Source organism: Pagrus pagrus (assembly GCF_965226575.1).
Source record: "Pagrus pagrus genome assembly, chromosome: 2".
Classification (NCBI taxonomy): Eukaryota; Metazoa; Chordata; class Actinopteri; order Spariformes; family Sparidae; genus Pagrus; species Pagrus pagrus.
In genome coordinates, this window is record NC_140186.1 from 22870255 (window position 1) to 22892982 (window position 22728).

Sequence of the window (22728 nt, forward strand, 5' to 3'; positions counted from 1 at the left end):
TAAATGCAGAATAAGTTTAGTTTGGATGATAATATATGACTTGCTGCTGCTGCTGCTGCTGCTGCTGCTGCTATTTATGGATGTTTGCTTCTATAATTGCTTGTCTTTCATCGATCGATTAGTCATGTGTTTCAAATGCAAATCAAATCGTTTGCAGCTATTGAATAACTGTGCGGTTTATAATTCACACTGCGTGTTTCCACTCCAGACCAAGACTCCTCGAGGCCCTGCTGTCTCACCGCACTGATGACAAACACTCAGATAAACCGAGATACGACTCTGACTTTCTCTTTTTTTCTTCTTCCCAAGCAGAATTTCCTGATCCGTTCAGATGCGCATTCATTCAGGCTGCTGAGCTGCCAGTTTCCTCCGGAGGACCGAGGGACGGACGGACTGAGGGACGGAGCCGCTCCGGGCTGAATTACATGCGCAGTCCTGCCGTGAATCACACATCACCACGGCAACCGGCGTTCACACCGAGTCCCCGTCAGCATCAGTGTGGTCCGATCCCATCCACACACACACACACACACATACACACACACACACACACACACACACACAGGCGACAGGACAGCACCGAAAAACACTGTAAGTTTATCTCCTCTTTTCTACCTCCAGTGTATCCGTGTATTTGTCTGTTATGTGTTTGCGGGTAAGCAGAGCCTGTACCGCTGCGGGTTTTCTGTCAATACATGGGCTGTACATCCATCCACGAGCTGTTTCTATCGCGCGATGAAGTGATTTTGCGCAGGTAATTCATTAATGCGCTTTAAGGAATGAATGGCCAGGCGTCACATCTGTACTTGAATGATATGTGGGACTGTGTGTCCGTGTGGCAGGCTATGTAGGTAATGTGCCCTACCTCCACATTACATAAAAGGCTACACTAAAATACGCATTTACTGATTGTCCTTGTAGCTTTAGGTTACCTTGATGAAGTCTGCAAGTTAGAAACAAGCCTCAGCATGTAGAAAATGGGCAGTTTGAGATTTAAGATCATCCAAGTATGCAAAATAAAGTGTTAATTCTTAATTTAAGATCTATAGTTAGATTGGAAATGGCTATCTATCTATCTATATCTATCTATCTATCTATCTATCTATCTCATGTCTCTCTGGTTACACTGCCCTGTACTGTACATCTTGTCGCAGCTGTCTTCAATGCAGCAAGTTGGGATATGCATGACCAGTGAACCCTGAAGAACTTGAGAGGCACACGCATAAACAGCCCACTCATACCTTTTTTTTCCGCAAAACACAGCATGTCTTAACCTCTAGAAAGCTGCCTCCTCCCTGTCCTGCCAGTGGATAAATGTAATATCAGATCGTGCCGTAATTCTGGTGAAAAACAGGCTTTACAGTGGATTTAGAGTGTGTATTTAAGAGATGCCATTCGCAGCTATGGTGGAGCTGCTGGATGTGTTTCCTGCCACAGTGTGGGAGCGTTTGACAGCAACACCCGGCTCATTTGTTAATCACAGATTCAGGATGATTCATCGTACCCACTTCGCTCCAACTGTGGGGAGGAAACATGGTGGTCAGAAGCGCAGATGACCACTTTAGCCGCCCACACACCAAGGACACCAACGACTTGAGTAACGTTCAAGATCCCCATGACAAAAGCTGCTCTTTAACTGTTACAATATGAGCAGATTGCTGCTCTTTTACTCAATTCAGAGGCGATTATTTTGCACCAGTAGTCCTGCAACGCTGTTGAAAATGTTCAATAACAAGCCCGAAATGAAAACATATAGTTCATCAGTATATCACACAAGTTCCCACTTCCTTCTTCAGCAGACAGTCCATTTACAGCTGATGTGTCCGGTGGCCTCATGATCCTGTGTTTCCTTTATCAGGAACACATTTCCTGTGCATCAGGGATTTCTCCTGCAGCATAAATACTGGAGCTCTTAGCCTCCTGCTGCGTGTATCATCATTGTGAGTCGCTGGCGTCAGCGGGGCCCGTGGGGTCCTCGGCTGAGGGAAGGTGTTGTGTTGCACCGTGTGAATGAGATAAGTGGGTCCTCACCTCTTCCCTCCACATTTAGATGATCATTTGATCGAGGAGAGAAAATAGAATCATTATCGGAGCCGAGAGGTGTTCAGCGCCGTGTTGATGGCGCGTTAGATTTATATCTCGATAACAAACACTACAGATAAGAGTTTGGAGGGAGAGATGGTGCTGAGATACATGAGATTAATCATACAATTATGAAACATGTTTACTTGGGTTGGATAAGCCGCAGGAAAGCTTCCCTGTGAGGACGGTTGCAAATACAAAAGACTGAAGTCATTAAGATAATCCCCCATTAAAGCCACATAGTTATAATTCCACTTTAACCTCATTGAATTAGTCAGTTATTAAAGGAATAGTTTGACGTTTTCATAAATGCTAAGCTACTGCGAGCAGTAAAAGTCACCAGAAAGTCACTGCTTCCAGGTAAGAAATAATCCGACACATAACCTGCTGTAAAACAACAAACTGTTGTTTTCACACTTCGGTTTTATGAGAATATGAATATACTCATAGATTATATTTATAATGTTTTATTTATTTCTCAAGCTAACAGGACAGACAGGTAAACTAGCAGTTTTGTGAAGCTGCACAGTAGAGCTTTGAGCTAAATGCTAATTTAAAATGCTAATATCAGCCTGCTAACACACTCACTCTAACAATGTTGACATTTTGATGTTAGCAGGTAGAACACCCTGTTTACCCTGTTCACCATCTTAAAGAGACTCCAAAAAAAAATAAATAAATACATATTTCTCCTCTTGCCTATTTTGCTATTTACCCATCTAGAGTGTTTTGGTGTGAGCTGATGCGTTTTGGAGATATCAGCTGCAGAGATGTCTGCTTTCTCTCAGTTATAATGGAACTAGAGGATACTTGGTTTGGGGTGCCAAAATAATACATGTGAGAAACTCAAAAGCAATGTCTCTTCCCAGAAATCATAACCCAGTCACTGAAGATAGTGCACAGACCTTGTTGTCAGCAGTTTCATGGAGGAAATATTTTCTTTCTACTGTGTCACGAACAGAAAGAAGCGTGCATCTACTCATGGACGAGAGGCTTGTGCTCGTGACAGAGCGGGATGTAAACATTAATGGCGTCGGCTGAGCTGTAACGTTAGCTAGCAGGGTTAGCTTAGTTAGCTTCTCGTCCATGAGTTGATGCACACTTCCTTCTGTGTGTTGGTCTGTAGGTTGAGTGCATGGGTGTTGATCTATAAAGAAACACAGCTGCTGAGTTTTTCAAATGTATTTTTTTGGCACTTTGAGCGCGACAAGCCGAATGCCATATAGTTCGATTATATTCAAGAGAAGGCAGACGTCTTAAAAACTTAGCAACTCACACCAAAGCAATCAATATACATAATGTCCGGAGGATCAGGTTTGGACATTGTCCAGAGTTGCTCTTGAAAACATGCAGAACACAACAGGAGATTGTCCTTGTCGGACGCATGACTGCATGTCCTGAATGTATTTGGATGTATCCACAATATCAAAAAAGGAATGGAAAGCAGTACACAGGCAGGCAAAAAGAGTACGAAGCAGCTTCTCTTTGTGCGACGTCATCAATACGCTCACTCACTCACTGTGAATCCTCTTGATGATGACCTGCTCTATTCACACATGGGGTCCATCGGTCATTACAAAGACTTTGTATAAGTGAACTGGCAGTTTATAGTCTGGTTAACGTCTGGTTTAACTGATTTGGACATTTGCGTTAACACATACAGATCCTCAGGGTTATGTCCAGAGAATTTCAGTAAAAAAAAAAAAAAACACAACCTCAAGGCCTCATTTTTTTAGCGCAGGTAATTTTTTTCTACATTACACTTGTTCTGTTGTGTTTTTCCTCATCACACTTTCATCTTCTCCACGTTCCTTCAGGTCCTGGCAGGAGCTACGAGCAGCGCTGTCACATTTGGTTACAAAGCAAACAGTCTGAGTCAGTCTGACCTGAGCTGTCTCTCCCTGCTCTCCAGATCCGTCCAGGCATTTTCAGGCACCAGAGCAGCCATGGTGAAGCTGGGAAGTAATCTGTCTGATAAGCTGGAGAAGCAGCCGTCTGCGGACGACGGCTTTGATAACATCCCCCTCATCACACCCCTGGAGGTCAACCAGCTCCAGCAGCCATTCGCAGAAAAGGTAAGTACGACCTATTAGGATCTGTGTTTGCGAGTCTGTTTACATGTCCGCCCTCTTATGTTTGTTTTTCTCTGAAAAACTGGGTTTCTAAGTTGCCAGCCAACCACAACATACCGTGCATTACAGAAATAGCCAACAGATTACACGTCTGGACAAACATCATTAATGTGGGTACAGGAGCTCAGGAGACTGTACCTTCCCTTACCTGCTGCCCACACAATGCACGTACCTCTTTGAATGCATAATACTCCACACACAATCGTATTCTGGTCGGATGATGCACTCAGCACAGGATGTTCCACAGGCTGATTGGATGTTGCTGAAACATTAACATAAAAAACACTTTGCAGCTCCCAGATGTCTTTTAAAGGCATCAATTAAAACTGGCTGCTTTTTCAAATGGCTCTCGTGTATTTTTAGACATGCAGGACAGTACTTTTCAGTGGAGACAGGATCGCTGAACCTGAGCTGAACACAGAGGACAACATCATCCATCAACCATGATGCGAGTCACAGTGACAGAGCGTTGTTTCTGGTGTTTCAGGTCATTGTGAAGACGTCGACACAATATCAGCTGCAGCAGCAGAAGAAGAACAAGCTGTATGTGCCCAGCATCAAGAAGCTGAATATCAACTTCTACAGTGATGTTTCAGATAAAGCCAAGGTACAGCAACAGCCACTCTGCTCGAGTTCTCATTAACAGATAAGTGTGGCGATATTATTCTGTATTTTTCTTGTTGTCAACAAATCCTGTGAAAAGACAACAATGGATTGATCACACTTATAAGTATTGACTGTGTGTCCAAAGCTGTATTCCTCTGTGCAGTAGAGCTCCTTTGTCGTCCAATAACAGTTAAAGTCCAAGTGAAATCACATTAATTAATTCCTCTTTGCAGCTTAGAATAATGTGAATGTATTTCTTAAATGTAGTCTTTAAGTGTTTTGTATAATTAAAAAGAAGTCTCTGGGGAAATTGCAGAAATGCTCCTTTTCGTCTTAACGGGCTGGAGGACCATGTCTGCGCTGCTCCAACAGCAGCTGGCATTTTGCGAGACAGCAAACCACCACAGAGAACAAGAGACAGAGTAGACACACATGTGCTGTAGTTACATGTCATGGGCAGACAGTGTGCTGTTAGTGGTAAGCTCCGGACAAGATGTGCGTCCTTGTTTGTGAGTTAGATAATGAGGAGACTTTAGCAGGAACACTAATGCTGGTCATTGTTCATAGTCTGTGGTGTTGTGTAGCAGGCTGCTGTCTGGCTCAGTGTGACCAGATGACTGAACGCTGACGTCACTGTTTTATTCAAGATTTGATACAGATACGAACACGGATACCGAACAGTGTTCCATGCAATCGATGCAAAACTCTGGGATGCCATCATGAAACCAAATATATAAAATGCACATTTCTCCCATTTGGTTTATGATTGTTTTTTTTTCAAAGGTGAACACAGGACCAGTCATTTGTGTTCTGTAGCACACACACAAAAAAAAACATGTAATTGAATTTGGATCAAGTGGACTTTAAAAACATAATGAGCCAAACCATTACACTGGCTTTTCTTCATTCTGTCACACAAATCATCCCGCAGACATAAAAACTCACTTACGTACTGTACTGTACTGTGCTGTACTGTACTGTACTGTACTTAACAATATGGCAGTCTTCATACCGTATGTATCATCAAACTACAATCTATTGTGGGGAAAAAATATAAAATGAAAATAAATATTATGTTACAATAAAAAGGGTAAAAAAGGAAACAATTTCTACAGTTTTATACAGTTGAATAAGTGTCATGGCGTCATGAAGCCGGAAGTACTTTAATGGTCTTGTTGTAGATGTATTCATTTGTTTTCTTTTTGCAGAGATATGTGGTGTTTGGACAAAACTGTGATCTCAGTGTTGTGTTTAGAGAAATTCTAAGAAATTGAGCTGTAGTTTCAGGAAATGTTCCAACAACTGGGAAAAACTGCAAATACCAAATGTGTATTAATCCCCTGATAAAAATAGTCCCTAACAAACACTCCGTGTTCTCCTGTTTGTCTAACTTTTGTTTAAAATTACAGTGCCCAGCTGTTTTCAGAAATTATTTAGCCTTTTTTAAACATCAAAGTTTCCTTCAGTAGGAAACTGTGGCTGGGTAGGAAAGTTAGCAAGTATTAAGGGGCAGACTAACACTGGGTCCTGGTTTTGGTCTTTTCGTGGAATTTGTCAACAATAACAAAGATACATCAGCAGGCTTATTCTTTAACTGCTGATGGCGCTTGTCGCTGAAGTGCTACTAAATATGTATTTTTTGTTTGTGTGTGTGTATGTGTGTGTGTGTTGCTCAGATCACAGGTCTGATCTTCATCACTTTGGCCTTCCTGACCAGCCTGCTCCTCCTGCTCATGTACAAAGCCATGTGGTATGACCAACTTACCTGCCCAGAGGGTTTCATCCTCAAGGTAGGCACACACACACACACACACACACACACACACACACACACACACACGCACACACACTCACACACACACACATACAAAAGTGGATTTTCATCATTTAGAGAGAGAAAGAACAGCTAAATATCTTGGCCATCATCTTCCTGCGGCATAGCAAAGACCAGCAGCAGCAGCTCATATCAGAGTCTCGTCCTTGGATATCACAGACTTCTTATTGTATTACTCAGGCTGCATTAGTCTGTGCGACACCCACTTAAAGGGAACTTACTCAGTCTACAATGCAGCTGGTGCTTTGTTTCTCGGCACACCCGCTCATCAGTCACTTGAGTAGGATTCTCTGAAAACTGGAGCTGGAAACGCAAACTCATTATCTCCCAACGACACCTTGGAGGCATCGTGTAGCGAGCCGGCACTGCCACGCATGTTAGTTAAAGAGTCTGTCTCGCGTAGGAAAATGAGGGAGTGTGAGAGAGACGGAGAGAGTGGTAGAAGGAGGGAGCGACCGAGCCCACTTTCTGGTCAGGCAGAGATTGGGACGCCCGCCTGTGAATCGGAGGGGTCTTTAATTAGGGCTGAGCGTGACTAAACTGTGATTAAAGGCTTAACAGTGAGGGGGGAAGCGAGGAAGGGAAGGGGGAGGGGGGGACCTTCCGGCAAGGCTTTTGAAGTTTCTGCCGGTTACAGTTGCTTTCAGCATTTTTTCCTGCTAATGCGTTGTTGGAGACATAAAAAGAGGAGCGAGGATGGAGGATGGAGAGAGACGTAGTCACTGCTGGGCTTTTGAGAGGTTCGACTCCTCACTGTGAGGGAGGGTCAGGTAGTGGATCCTCCGTCGGGAAACACTCGAAAGTCATCAACACAACTCAGTGGGCCTTTTCTAAAACATAACATTAACAGGCTGGACATTCGGTTGGTTGGATTTAATTCACCCACACTGTTTCTTAGACCGCCGTCACAGATGAATGACCAACACTCCCCGGTGGTGCTCTGATCAGAATCAGCTAACAGAGCTAACCAAGCCCCCAGGAAGAGCGCCAGGCTTTGAAGCCAACTTTCGTAGTGGCAAAATAGTGTAATAACAACATCACATGATGCACTGGGGCCCAAAAATACTTTTTCCTGCATTGTAAAAGAAGTGGCTGTAAAACCAGGAATTCATCTTTTTTAGTGTCACAGCCCCCAAGAAATGACTCATTTGACTATCATAATTTGAGCCATTCGAGCCAATAAAATTTGGATTAAATCATTTTATCACTATTCAAGTTAGCCAAGCACTGAACCAGAAGTCAGCCGGCTCGGTTGGCGGAAGTCTCTAGTGTCTCCATGGTCTTTATGGGCCCCACAACACGGAAGATCTGGGTAATTTTATCCCCTTGGAAGATTTTTTGGCTTCATGTGCCACTGAGTAGCTTTCTTCAGAATCCAGGTTTCCAGGTTTTCATGTAACGTCCTTGGAGCTAACTTGTAACTGCAGTACGCAGCAGTTACAGGTTGCTTTCAGGAAACTCCATAAATCACAGAGTTGAGGCAGAGCAGTCGGAGGACATCAGAAGGAAGACCAGAAAACATATTCTCTGTAAAATATGATCCAGTTCAACTAAAATCTGTGATACTTTGTGCAGTGTGTGATGTGCTGTCGTAAAGTGCTACGCACGGTGATCCTACCCTCTCACTGAAGTTGATAGCGCAGAAACCAGTTATAGGGGGGCAGAGTAAAATAGATATCAGAGTTTGATGCTTTCAATTTCATTAAAACATAATTAATTTCACTTAAACTTACCAAACATGTCCCAGACAAGTCTGTCAGTAATTATCAATAGAAATAATAATAATTTTAATGACACATCGCAGTACTTTGTCATCGAAATTGAAACAAAGATATTTTCGTCCCTTACAGCAGAAGCACTGCACCCCGGCAGCTCTGGAGATGTACTACACAGAGCAGCAACAGCAACAGGAGCCAGGCCTCCACGGCGGCGCCAACAGGGGGCTGTACGCGGCCCTCAGCCACCTCAACCAGGTCAAGAGGACGGGGCCTGAGCTGCCACCACCATGGTTACCAGTCATCACCGCTATGAAGGAGGCTGAGCTGGCCAAACAAGGCAGCAAGCCGCTGAAAGGAGCGCTGGAGGGAGAGGAGTGAAGGAGCTGAGGGAAATGATGATGGGGCGGTAGTATAGGTTATTTTTCGACCGTATGTGTGTGTGTGTGTGTGTGTGTGTGTGTGTGTGTGTGTGTGTGTGTGCGTGTTCAGGATTTATTTTTCCCCTTTCCTCGTACTGGCCAATGAATCCCTTGGTGCTCCAAAACCTGGAAGGTGTCTGTACATCTACTGAAAATGTAAACCACAAGTTTACTCAAATTCAATGCAGTTATATTCAGTTCATATTTAAAAACAAGCTAATACCCAACTGTGGCAGTGTGTGTGTGCGTGTGTGTGTGCGTGTGTGTGTGTGTGTGTGTGTGTGTGTGTGTGGTGAGTTTTTGAGGTTAGAGGCAGGAATGTTATTAAAGTGTTGGAGAATGTGCCTGACTTTTACAGTGTTACCGAATCATGACTAAACTCTGCCATCTGCATGTTTGTGTGTGTGCGTGTGTGTGTGTGTGTATGTGAATACAGTACGCTGTAGATGCTCTAATGAATATGAGAACATATGTACTGTATACATATTTACAGCCATGTGCACTGTGTGTGTGTGTGTGTGTGTGTGAGCACACTTTTGTGTATTTGTGTGAGAAAGTCGGAGGTGAGAGAAGAGAAGCGAGAGCTCGGAGCGCGAAGTGAAGATAACAAGTTTTTAATGAGATCATGAGTTTCTCCTCATCACTCCGTCTTGTTATCTCGCCGTCTATTCATTTAGTTTTAGAGGAGAACGTATTAAATCATCAGCGAATGTGCTCACAGTTCAACCATTAAGACAAGGAACTATAATTGACCGTTTTAATTCGGGAATGCCGAAATGAGTTGAGTCCACTTCTTATTATCTCGAGACTGTAAATTGCAGTTCTGTGTGCGTCTGCAGCTAAAGTCACAGGAACGTGTGTTTTTGCACTTAAACTCCACAACCACAAGCGTGCTCGCTGTTTTAAATCAGAATCACACACTGGCTTTGGAAAGCATCAAAACACTTAAAACCACATTAATTATTTAGCATTAGTATTTTTATCTTCTCAATGTCATTGTGGGTAATTATGTGTTGAAGTAATCGTCACAACAGTTCATTTATTTTGAATAAATACATAAAATACAATAGAGTGTGCAACAAACCAACGCTTTCTGAAGCAACTGAACAACTCTTCATAATGTGAGCTACTTACTGTAATTATGGATAAAACTTGAGAGCTTTTAATGTATTACTACAAACAATCTAAATGATTGATATCATGATTGTAAGCTAATTGTAAAAACTATTCTCCATCTGAGTTTTGTTCCCTAATGTTGGTTTTGATTCATGTTGCTGTAAGTATTCTGTAATGTAAATGAACATGTACAGTGTAACCACATGGGGTAACTCATCATGAATGTATGAAGTAGCTGCTCTAATCATGCAGTAGATTAATGCTTATAATGTTCTACCTTAAGAGCTTCTATTGTCTTCACATGTTTATATTTATTTAATTAACAGAGTATTTATGTGTATATTATTTGGTGTCTTGTGTTATTTGAGTTATTTTCTAATTCATTATACATCCAATTGTAAAGGACAGAAAACAATGAAGCAAATGTTTTTCCTCAAGTTTCATCTGTCAGCTGTCATCTGAAATAACCCTCTGACAAATCTTGTGATTATCTGCCGTCAGTCATTTTGAGACAACTTTCCTTTTTGTATTTCTTTGTATGTATAGAGTCACTTTTTGTTCAAATGGCAGATTTCTGATGTTGGAACAAAACTGTTCATGTAAGCAGGAGGAATGTGAGATCACAGCACAGCTTGTTCCTTCGGGTTCAAGTGCCAAACGTCTACATCAGACCCATCTGCTCTGACATCACTGACTGAACAGAAATAAATGACTGAGGTGTTGAGTTCTCTGTTGATTTAAATGTGTTGCCTCCAATGACCTGAATTAACCATTCACCAATGCTGATGAAACTTTGGTGGATTGAACAGAAAACATTCATTAGGTGTATTTTTTTACACACTAAGCTCATCAACATCTCGTCTCTTTGTCAAATCATAATTTATAAGTGACATTTCAGATGAATGCAGGGGTCAGATATATCGCAGCACTATTACTGTACTTAAGTGCAATTTTGTGTCTTTTTTGTGCGTCTTTATACATTTCATGAGCAAATGAATACTTGAACATTTACTTCACCACGTCTATTGGAAGCTCAAAGAAGCACTCAGGTCCTTTACTGTAGGAAAAGTGGTAATATCACACTTTGAAAGTAATCTATTACAAGTTAAAGTCCTGAGTTTACTATTTACTTGAGTAAAGGGACACAAAATCTATTTAAATGATTAAAACTAAAATTGGTTTATATTATTATGTATAATCTAGTATTGGATTATTATCATTAAAGCCATTAAATGTTAGCATTTAAATGTTGCAGATCATTTTAACGACCTTATAGTGTTGGACATTATAATGCGTCACAACAGCCATCATCAATAAATGATAACTTGATAGGCTAGTTAATTACACTTGAATTAATAGTTATTTCACTGTTAACAAACAATGAAAAATGCTTTCTTGAATTGTATGAAGCAATTGTTTATTTAAAAGTTGCAACTGATGTTTGTAATACTTTGTAAATGGTTAGTAAAAACTGTATAATTATTATTTGGATAGCCTTTATAAAGTTGTAACTCATATTTATAAACCTTTACAATGCTAAATAAATAGTTAATAAGGCAGTTTGCTGTTTATTAACTGTAAAAAAAAACTATTAACTAAAGTAATTACATAACGTATTTAACTTAGTAAGTATTTAATTTAGTAAGTATTAACTAGAAATTCACCTTTTTTTAATGATTGTTATAATAAAGTGACATTTATTGTGTGATGATAACGTCAATATGAACATTTTTAATATGTTTACTCTAACTAGGGACTACAGTTGTGAAATAAAAGTTGTTGAGGAAAAATAATAAATAATAAAATAAATAGATAATATTGTTTAGTTAGATTCCAGCCGGGGATCTTTGTTGCATGTCAGACCCCTTCTGTCTCTCCCCCACTTCCTGTCTGCCAATCAAACTTTTAAATAAAGGCAAAACTGCCCAAAGTATCCAACATCATATCAAAAATTTGGAATTATCTCCACCTCAACCTGCAACAACAGTAAAATGCTGCTTACACATTAAAGCATCACTTATAATAAATATTAGAACAGCATTATTTATCAATAAGATAGCGATAGATTACCAAGCAACAAGTGAAGAACAATTAATAAAACGTTACTTGACAATTGACAATAAATGTGATATTCAAAAAATTAAATATTGATATTGTGTTAACAATAGACGTGATAATATCGTGTAAACAATTCGATGCCTCTTAAATTGTTTCTGTTTCTTTCTGTTCACACTTTGTTATAGTGGGTGGTGGTAATGCGCCTTAACACTGGTCACCAACCACCATACAGCGGAAAATGAAGAGGAAAAAGCTGCAGTAACAGTTAACTGTTAGCTGGCTAGTGTGTGGCTCCTTCATTTACAACTGCTGTGCAAAATCCCATTGAAACGACAGACATTAATGGTTACACAGACTCTCTCTCCACCTACCTACTCTTGTATAATGAGGGTTATTCATTTGACGAGTACAGACAAAATACACAATAAACAAAGTTAAGATGAATTTCACTGAGAGCATGTTTTTCCCTCAAAATTTCTACATTTATCGCTATGATATGACCCTAAATTTATTTGGCCAATCCTGTAATGAAAATCTGATATCGTGACAGCCCTAGATTATATGTCTGTTAATCACTGGGCTATTTAAAACTTTCTTCATGAGTCATTCCTTGAATTATCAGCGTCAAGTAAAGTGATACTTTGTGCTAAGAAGTTACTTGTAACCCTCCATTGCTTCATGATTATCTCACCATTATTTAGCCTTTATCTGCGGCCTCAAGTAAAATTAAGCATAATCCTATAAAACTAACAAGTAGTTACTGTGTTTTTACTAGTGATTCACAATTAGTTCCCTTTTTTAGGCAGTACAATTTAATATCAGTTATTTTGTGATTTGTCCCACAATCGTTCTCAAGTAACATTTATTTTTGAGTGTTACCAATGACAAAGGACTGTATGCTACTTGGAACATTTGAAATACACGTCTTTTATTTGAAATTCAGTATTCTTTTACAATCTGCTGCTTCTACTTAAGTAGATGATTTGAATATCTCTTTCACTTCTATGTTTAAAAAAAGATCCAATCCAAAATGAGGAGAAAAAAGTACAGCTCCGTTTACGCTCTGCTGCTCAGAGACGATCAGTATGCGCAGAATTCAAAATATGATTCCTTCCTCCTCAAACTTTAGTTTAGCAATTCAAAGCCAAGCCACATCCTCTCTCTGCCTCTGCAGGCTTCACTGCTGTGAGCCTGTCTGCATCTCATTTACGCTCACATATTTTCACACCATCGCTCTGAACCCAGGGATGTGTGGCTTCAAGTTTGTGTGTGTGTGTGTGTGTGTGCTGCCTTGTTAGAAGTGTGTGTGTGACTATGAAATCATTAACATACAGTAATGTGTGTTTTTAAGTTGTTTTTTTTCATCTTTGTGCTTCTGTGTCTGTGTGTGTGTTTATGTCCTAATGTGTGTGTGTTTATGTCCTAATGTGTGTGTGTGTGTGTGTGTGTGTGTGTGTGTGTGTGTGTGTGTGTGTGTGTGTGCGTGTGTGTGTGTGTGTGTGTGTGTGTGTGTGAGCCCATGCTTAGCTTGTTAATTAAATCTACATTACGCCTTGTTTAGCCTTTAGGGTTTTCTTCTCCCCACTGTTACTGGGTGACATACTTTAGGAGCAGTTGGCCCAGGGCATGGAACTAAATAAAGTGCTAAAAAATATTTATTAGGGCATTTACAGGTCCCATGCTTGGTCAAGGCATGGCATGTTGTGCCAAAAAGGCTTAGATTCAGGGCCGGGGGAAAATCACGTAAAATCAGCCGAGTAGTTATGTTAAGGCCGCCAAGCCCCATTTTCCTGCTTTATAGCATCAACAGATCTGAACAGTAAAATAGCAGGTTGGCTTTTTAATTTGTCCTGACCGTTCGGGGTCCCCCCTTCACAAGCCTGGGAGGCAGGGAGGGCCATGCCAAGAGTCATTTTTGTCCAACTAGAATTGAATTCCTCTGTGCCCTGATGTCACTCGAATGTTGGAGAGGGAGAAGGAAGGAAGCTCTGTGGTGATGTAAGTACTGTCTCGCTGCTCTTCTTCTTCTTCCTGTGCATCTGCCGCTGATCAGACAGGAGGTGTTATGATGCAGCTCAGCTGAAGCTGCGTCAGCATTTCAAAAAATGCAAAACAAAGACGGGTCGATGTGGGCAGAAGAAAGAGATGAGAACAAAGAGGAGAGAGCATCTCGGGAAGCACTCTTGTTCTCTTTCCTGCGGAGAGCTGGATAAGAAGATTCTTTTACTCACTGTGACGTCATAATCCACCCACAGTTCCTCGAATTATTATCCAGCAGTACTGTTGGAGGTGCAAACACACATGACAGGAGCTGCCTTTACTCAATGTGTGAAGAAGACAAGTTGATGTTTAGTTCTTTTTGCATTACATATGTTAACATGTCTTCCTAGTGCATTTCTGTGCTCCAGCCAAGTGCTCTATCAAGCTATAAACAAAAGGTAAAACTTTGTGGACTGAGGAATTGTTTTCATGGGTTAGGAACTTTAAAAATGGCAGATTGGGAGTTCCTGTCTTCACTTTCCATAAGATGATGCTTAGTGTATGCCCCTGCACCACTGCGGGTGCTTGAGTCGAAGAGGCCAGGAATAATATTTCCACCACATCATGATGCAGAAATATGTAGACATAAAGGCTGTAGAGGTAATCAAAATGCATTTTATTATTGTAGTCTCTAGGCTTTGTCTATTTGCGGCTTTAAATAACTGTGTAGTCGTAGACTTGATGTGATGACAGTGAACCAAAATACATAAATAACATCTCGATGAGGAGTTAAGTTAGCCATGAATGGCTGGAAGTGCTGGTTGTGTGTGAAAAGTGTCAGAAACTGTGGCAAGTAAAAGAATAAGCGTGCGACGGCCTCCTCTCCCCTGGCTGCCGGGCTGGTGTTTGGTTGCAGGTGCCCAGCAGGTGTGGTCAGGTCGTCCTTTATTGGGAACACAGAGCCCAGAGCTCCCAGTATGAGAGCGCCCCCCTCCTGCGCTCTGATGGGAGGGGGAAAAGGGGAAACTGTTCCCTATGCTTCATGCTCCACATGCATATCTTATCATACAACACTCCACTCATGATTCCTTTATAATGCATATACATACACCTCCGACTTACTACCTCACAGCACTCTTCATATTCTTGTTTATTGTTGTTTGTTTCAAACAAGTGATTGGTTTTCTTGCTTTAATGCCATCTTCTGTTATTTGTCATGGTTTTTGATTGGCCATGACAAGCATATTTTCAAAAACTTTGGAACTTTTGTGTTTATTAAATCACTTGTGACTTAATTATACGAGCGCTCCAGAGGTTTGTATTCAGAATAGATCTGACTGCAGTACAGAGCAGAGGTGAGGAGACACCTACTGAGTTTTAAAGTGACTGTAAAAAAATATAGCATTTGTTATCATAAATGGCATGTTAGCTGAAGCAATATAGGAGTTGTAGAAGATTTAGCCTTTAGCATTTTTCAGGGGTGCAAACAACACAAATGAAATGTTACTGATTTTGTCCACAATCTTTCCTTGCACCTTCTTGTTCTGCACTACATTCCATTTATGATTTCTTTGTACCTTCCTGCCAAAGTTGTGTTTTCAGAATCAGAATCAGAAATACTTTATTATCCCCTAGGGGAAATTGTTTGTTTTACAGCTGCTCCCATTCAAAGTTCAGAATATGCAGAAATAATGATAATAACAATGATAATAATAATAATAATAATAATAATAATAATATCAATATCACCAAGAACAAAACAAAAATACAAGAAATGTACATATATAAAGAGCAATAATGCCACACTCAGAGCGAGGAATTAAACAGTTTGATAGCCACAGGCAGTAAAGCTTTCCTGTGGCGCTCTGTGGTGCATCTTGGTGGGATCAGTCTAGTGCTGAATGTACTCCTGTGGCTGACCACCACGTCATGGAGTGGATGAGAGCCATTGTCCAAGATGACATGTAACTTGGACAGCATCCTCCTCTCTGACACCACCGTCAGAGAGTCCAGCTCCACTCTCACAACGTCACTGACCTTGCGGTTTTCCCTTTGTTTCCATCTGAGCATTTGATTTTCAATTATTCCACCCTGTTATATATATTTGAAGAAACAGATAACGCCATTTTAAACTGAATAAACCAACACCAGTTTGTTTATAATTCTCTTTAGGGCACAAGATCGGGATGCCTACACAGGTGTTTCTTAAAACAAAGCTTTTTCTGTGTGTTTTGGTCTTTTGTACACACGTAAACTGTGTTTTAGGTCACTGAAAACTGACCTTTCGAGAAACTCCCTCCAGGGTGGAGATATTCAGATACTCAGTTTTCAGTGTTTACAGCTGGACAGGCAGTAATTAAGATTTTTGGAGACAATAATGCAAATGCCACGTTCACTCTTAATGGTTTTCCTCTGCCTCATCACTTGTTTACCTGTTGCCCTGGTACCTGTGTCTAAAAATAAAAGTAAGTGGGTGGACAAAGAGTAATTTAAATTAACAAATCATTCATTGTAAAGTATTTTCTGCAACTACCAACAACAGAGTAAACTTCAGTAGCCTTTATCAATAAATGTCCTTTCTTTTCCCTCATCAGAGAACTTCTCTTTTCATTTGTAAAAGTAATTCTCAGAGGTCTAATAAATAAGAAGAGAGAAAGTGAGAAAGAGAAAAGGAGACAGCAGAGAGAAGCAGACGAAAAGATGAACAAGAGAGAAGGAGCAGATGAGAGGCGGCCAGGCCTGGGAAGGGAAGGCGGGGGGTGAGGGTTTGGGTAGAAGAAGAGGAGGCGGAGGAGGCCAAGAGGCATGGAGGTGGTGGTGGTGGAGGAGGAGGGTGAATCCAGGCTGACCCCTGTGTCTGTGTGTGTTGTTGTGTGTCTCAGTGGGTTTCCTCTGCCCTGGCGCCAGCTGGAAATGCCTCCACTAAGCAGAGGCAGTACACACATCATCCTCCATTCACCCCCATTCAGTCCCCTTTGATGAGAGTAACACTATACATGCCCAGCGCGCCTCACAGATCCTATCAAGCTGCTGTTTAAAGGGCGGGAGCGAGAGCCGGGGCAGCTGATCATAACTTATCGAGTGTTCGGACACTCTGTCGTCCAGGTTCGCTGGCCTGCGGAGCAAATAAAAGCGAGGACAATTGAGGAGGTTTTGAAATTGGAGTGATGTTGTTGTTACAGTGGTAGAGGTTTCATGAGGTGCGCTGCCACCTAGGGGTCATCTCCCATGGTTGCAGAGAGGAATGTGGTCTCCCCTATGCTTATTTTGAACCATTAGCTTGATAAACAGAATTTAATTGGATTATGTTTTCCTAAAAGCCTTTAAAGTCACTAAACAGCTGACGTGATGACATCCCATTACCCTCATTTGCTCTTAACAAGGTAATTAAAGCTTTTTGACCATACCTTTGATACCTGCTATCGGATTAGTTACAGTTGCTCTTTAAAGTTGATCCTCATGATGGTCTTTTTAAAATGACTCAATAGCCATGAAATTAGTCATTAGTTTGTTATCCTGCCGCGATGTTGCCCTCACGCAACAAAAACCTCGCCAGTAAACAATTATCCGACCGACACAGCGAGGTAAAGGCCCAAATCTGCAGCCCAGACATGCCGTGAGGAAGAAAAACAACCGGCTTTGCTTAGCTTAGCTTTAGTTTGCTTTGTTCTGGCCATTACAGAGCCGAAATATTGTCATTACTCATAGACCAAATCATTTTACGACATCCTGCAATTAAACTTTAAGCTAATAGGTTAATGAGACAAATGGAGTTTGAACTCTGGAAGTTGGTTTCTATTAGGGATGGCAGGGAGGAGTGCACAGTTGCATGCTCTGCACACACACACTCACCCTCGGTGTGTTTTTTTCCTTTCTCTCTCTCGCTGACACACGCACACACTCACACACACAAAGACACACGCAAACACAAACACAGAGAACAGCCTGGTTTGATTTAGGTTTTGCGGTCCCCTCCCGCTGCAGCCTCAGACAGGCAGAGAGGACCAGTGAACTCCAGTTCAGCCTGAGCCCGGCTGTCTCTGCTAAGCTTCAAGTTGAAACCCTCCAAATTGGGTTTAATCTGTGTTTTGCTTTGCCAATTATCGACCCGCAGAGCTGCATGGCAAATGGGGATGAATGAGCTTTAGATGGGCCTGGTTGAGAGGAAGGTCACGGTGTGATTAATGGTGATCTGTTGAATCTATGACTCGGATGTAGCACGGGATGAGTTATCAGAAAATGAGCATCTGCGGGAACATTGCAGAGCAATGATGCAGCAGAAATGCAGTTTAAAACTCGGAGCATAATACTTTAAGTCAAACAAAACTGTGTTCATCATACAGTACATTTGTTTGTCAGCCAACACGGTTTCTAAATGGAACCAGACAAGAGGTTTCAGCACAATGCTGTCATTAGGTTCATGAAGATGAATATTCTCACTGTGAGCTTTCTGTTCATTATCACTGCTAATTCTCCCATGTTCACATCACAGTGGAGCACTCAGAAAAAAACAGAATGATATCTAATTTCAAATGTCAATGTCAAATGTACATGTGCTGAAAGATATACGTAAGGTTTCTGCATTATAATGTCTCAGTTGTGTTGTGTACTTAAATGTTTCCAACAATGTTCAAACCCAGAGAAATCAGCATTATTCAAAGAACATCCTGTTTCATTTGTTCACCTCTCTTTAACTTCCAGGAGAGTCAGAGAGTGAGGAAGGAAGTTGGAGAACCTGACTAACTAAACTAATTTTAAAACATTTCCGTCTCTGAATGTTTCTGCCTGAGTCACTCTGATAGATTTTAGTCAGCAATTGTGGCTGTTTAACAATAAAGACAACAACTCCAGTGAGCCCACACTACTTACATCTACTGTTTTGCTTTAATTGGGAGACCCCTAGTGGCAGAAATTTCATACTGTGCCTTTAACTTTTTGGGAGGGTCACACTGATTTGTTTTACTCACTTTGCAGATTTTACACATGGTAATCAGTTTACTGACCACAATCAATAGGCTACAACATAACCTGTGAAAACTCTTCTCTTCTTCTTGAAGTCTGAAAACATATTTATCATCTCTTATCAAGACTGAAGCTTTTTTAAGGCCTGTGTTTTAAACAGAAGTTGTAACTTAATGGGCAAGAGGGTGAGTTCTAATGAATGATGCTAGTAAGTTGCATTATGGGAAATGGAGGCTCCACTACTTTTGGAACTTGACACATAGCCATATAGAGTCCCTCTGCTTTATGGAAGTTAACTATTAAACTATTCAACTGAAGAAGACTTGTTTTTTGTAAATTGTACTACTGTGGATATATGTTAGGTTTGCAACATATGATCATTTCTATGATTGATTGATGATCACAATTTGATGCTATCAAATATCTTGCTTGATTTGACCAACAGTCCAAACCTGAGGATATGCAGCTCACGATCACATGAAAAGAAAAACAGTAAATCCACAAAACTGAGAAGTTGTTACAACGGATGTTTGGCCATTTTTACTGATCAAATTAGTTGCCTATTACTTTTCTGATGCTCTGATTGCTGTCCATAATGCTATTTGTAACTTTATCTGTGTTGAAACATCCAACGTGAAAAACACTTGTTGGTGAAGTGTGTGTGTGTGTGTGTGTGTGTGTGTGTGTGTGTCTCGCTCGGCTCGGTATATTTCTACATGTCTGTCTCTTTCTTTATTTGAGGATGTCCTCACTGACCTGTCTTCCTCTCCCTCTGGGTGTCTCCATCTCTCTCTGCTGGTGTCAGTGTTGACACACAAAGCATGTTTAGGATTCCATCATTTAATTAAAAGAACACAATGTTCATATTGATTTGACTTCACTGTAACACGAGCACTGAATGTCCATCCTCTTTGAAATGACTGTGTTAATGCACCGTGTTTCTGTCACTGAGTGTTCAAACTGTGATTAATATATAACCTCTTCTTCTGCAGTGGTTTGATTACACCCTACTGGAGAACTAGCGCCATCAGCTGTTTATCTCAATAAACCGTCTCCTAATAATGACAACAGTTATAGTGGATGGAAAAACACATTAGGCTGCATTTTCTTTTGCTGATTGTCTTAAAAAATTTAATTTGTGTTATGTCTGGATAGAAAGTGGTGGTAGATAGTGGGTAAAATGGATAGTTTAGCATTTAGGGGGAAATGAGTAAGTAGATGGAGTGATTTCAGACAAAACGCTGTTTCCATTACGTTCATCATTATCATAATATAAAATCCACTCAATTGCCAGAATTGTTCATCATAGCAATGGCCTCCAGTAGCAAGAACCGACCTTTAATCACAAACAAATGTGTTTTCAAGTGGACTTGAGACTGACTTTACTTTGCCAAAAACCTCTCACAGAAAAAGAAAGTTGATGTAACTTCCTGCTTACTTTACCCACGCTCTCTCTTCACGAAAGCGATTTGTCTGCAGGTTCCCCCACATCACTCACCTGAGACTGAAAATAGACAATAATCAGAGGACCATCACATCCCAACAATACATTTGTCTCCCTCCCAACATTCATTAAGCCATGAGCTTGAGCTAACCCATGTTACCCAACCTTTTATGACAAAACTGCATTAGGATCCATCACCATAATCTTTCAAATTAAACTAGTGAAATATCTCTTTTCTTCATGACCACATATTTAAGAACAGTTTTTAACAATATGACAATTTTGCCAGGTCCAGACCAGCAAACAGGGGTGTGGCTACTGGCTACACATTCTGGGACCCCTGACAACATCTACAACCGCTAACAAATTTCTAATCCCTGACATGTTCCAGGGACCCCGTCCAGCGTGTGGGCTTCCAGAAAAAGGCGTCCCGGCCCAAGAACCATGATGCTCCAAAACCAAACTGCCATTTATTTATCTAACATATTTCTATGTCACTGGTAATGCTGGAATAGCCACTAAGTGAGATATCTGCACTACAGGAAAACTGTGCAGAATTTGAAGAATGTAAAGTGAGGGTTGGTAAGTTATTTTGGAAGCATTTTTGTTATATTTGTAGAAAATCTCTTAACATCCCAAGAGTGATCAATAAATCAAATGCTGTGACGTAAAAAAACACACAAAAAAACACTGCCTGTGGCTGTCGCAGGCCTCAAATAGGCCCAATCAATCATTTAATTTGGATTGAGTGGAATAACTGGACGGCCTACCTGCTCGTCTTCACTACATGCCTGCCTAACCACCTGAACACTCCCCGTGTACTCGTCACACATGACCAGAATCTTCCACAAGGCCCGGCGCAGACATATAACCAATGCTAAGCAAGTAAGTTGCACAAGAGTGAGTACAAGCAATAACCATGTTTGCTGTTTAAATTGATTATAATACTGACAGGTGTTTTCTTACATGTAAAGGAGACATGAGGTAGTCGGAGATGATTGACTCTGCTCACAGTAAACAGCCTCTGAGCCCGTCGTTCAGCAGCTAACCCAGTTAGCGCAAAGCATAAACACTGTTTAACGCTGTGTTGGTGTTGTTCCTGGAACATCATAATGCTCTTGGACCATCATTTGTAATTACAAAAAGTGACAAAGTCGGCATTTCAAGCCAGCTGTTGTGCTTCATACAGGGCTGAGTACAGGACTCTAACCCAGAAGACGCACTTTGTGTTCAGATTGGAAAATACTGTCTTACTGGTCACTTTTTACATTAAGTTCAGTTTATTTTCTGTTTCTTTTCAGTTTTCTGTCACAGTTTGGTAAGTTTTAGGGAAAAGAAATACTCAGTAAGGTTTCAGGAAACATGGTTTGGGTTAAAATATACACTTTCAAAGAGCTGTTAGAAATAATAACTTCTCCCTTGTGCGTATTTTTCTGGTCTTTTTCCACAAGGAGCAAAGCTGTGATATTTCAAAAACTATTATTGGTAAGTTGCTGTGTTAATGATGTTCCAGGATGTTCTAGAAACCACAGTTGTTGTTGCTACAAACATGACTGGAAATTGCCCCGGGGCATCCCTAAAAATATCCAGTGTTTTCACAATTACAAATGTTGAAACGCAGTCTCATACAGTGTCACTCATAATAAGAGCGTGATATGAGGTAAAACGTCAATATGGTACGAATGACACGTACAAATGCGAATGTATCAGTGGTTTGCAGAAACATTAGCTGCCAACATGTTATCCTGTATTCAGCATCATAAACTCCTACATATTCCACCTGTGACTACCACTGTCTACAGCGTGTGTTAACAGTAATTTCAACATTAGCAGGTGGGTCCACTTTACTCCACCCAGTTTCCGAGGTGGTTACAGAGTGTACAGGCCGTCCTCGACACACCATCACTTCCACTTCTGCTCCAGATTCTCATTATCTTATGGGACTTCAGTTAACAGGCAGCTAAAGCAGAGAGTTTTGCAGGATTAACATTGATTGCCACTGCTGACAGATTCCTCAGCGGGGCGACTCACACCGACACACTGGGCCGACTGTCAGCAAGCCCCACTGAGATTGAGTTAAAGCTGACACAGAGCGGCTCAGCGGCAGCCACAGCACTCGCACTGCACAGGACAATCCTGGCCTTCTGTTATTAGGCAACTACAGTTTCACCACTGGATCTTTTGGCTACACGTAGATGATATAGAATTTAAGCAATTCTTTTTTATTAAGGGGAATGAAAATGTCACTGTCAATTTGAGGTGGTGTTCCAGGTCTCTGGGTCTGGTTACACGGAGTAGCATGGAAGCCAAATGTGAGACAAGAAGCTCTTGTAAAAAAGGCTATTGATAATTATGAGAGTATCTCTTGAGCAACACA

At 41.0% G+C, this 22728-nt stretch overlaps 1 protein-coding gene across 1 annotated transcript; it reads left to right on the forward strand.

The window, feature by feature from the left end:
- The first annotated feature begins 241 nt into the window (after positions 1 to 241).
- Positions 242 to 10631, forward strand: caly (calcyon neuron-specific vesicular protein). Its single transcript, XM_084366846.1, has 5 exons — positions 242 to 591; positions 3995 to 4157; positions 4702 to 4821; positions 6497 to 6610; positions 8505 to 10631. The coding sequence occupies exons 2-5, from the start codon at positions 4029 to 4031 to the stop codon at positions 8748 to 8750; spliced, it is 609 nt and encodes a 202-aa protein (XP_084222972.1). The 5' UTR covers positions 242 to 591; positions 3995 to 4028; the 3' UTR covers positions 8751 to 10631.
- The last annotated feature ends 12097 nt before the right edge of the window (positions 10632 to 22728 follow it).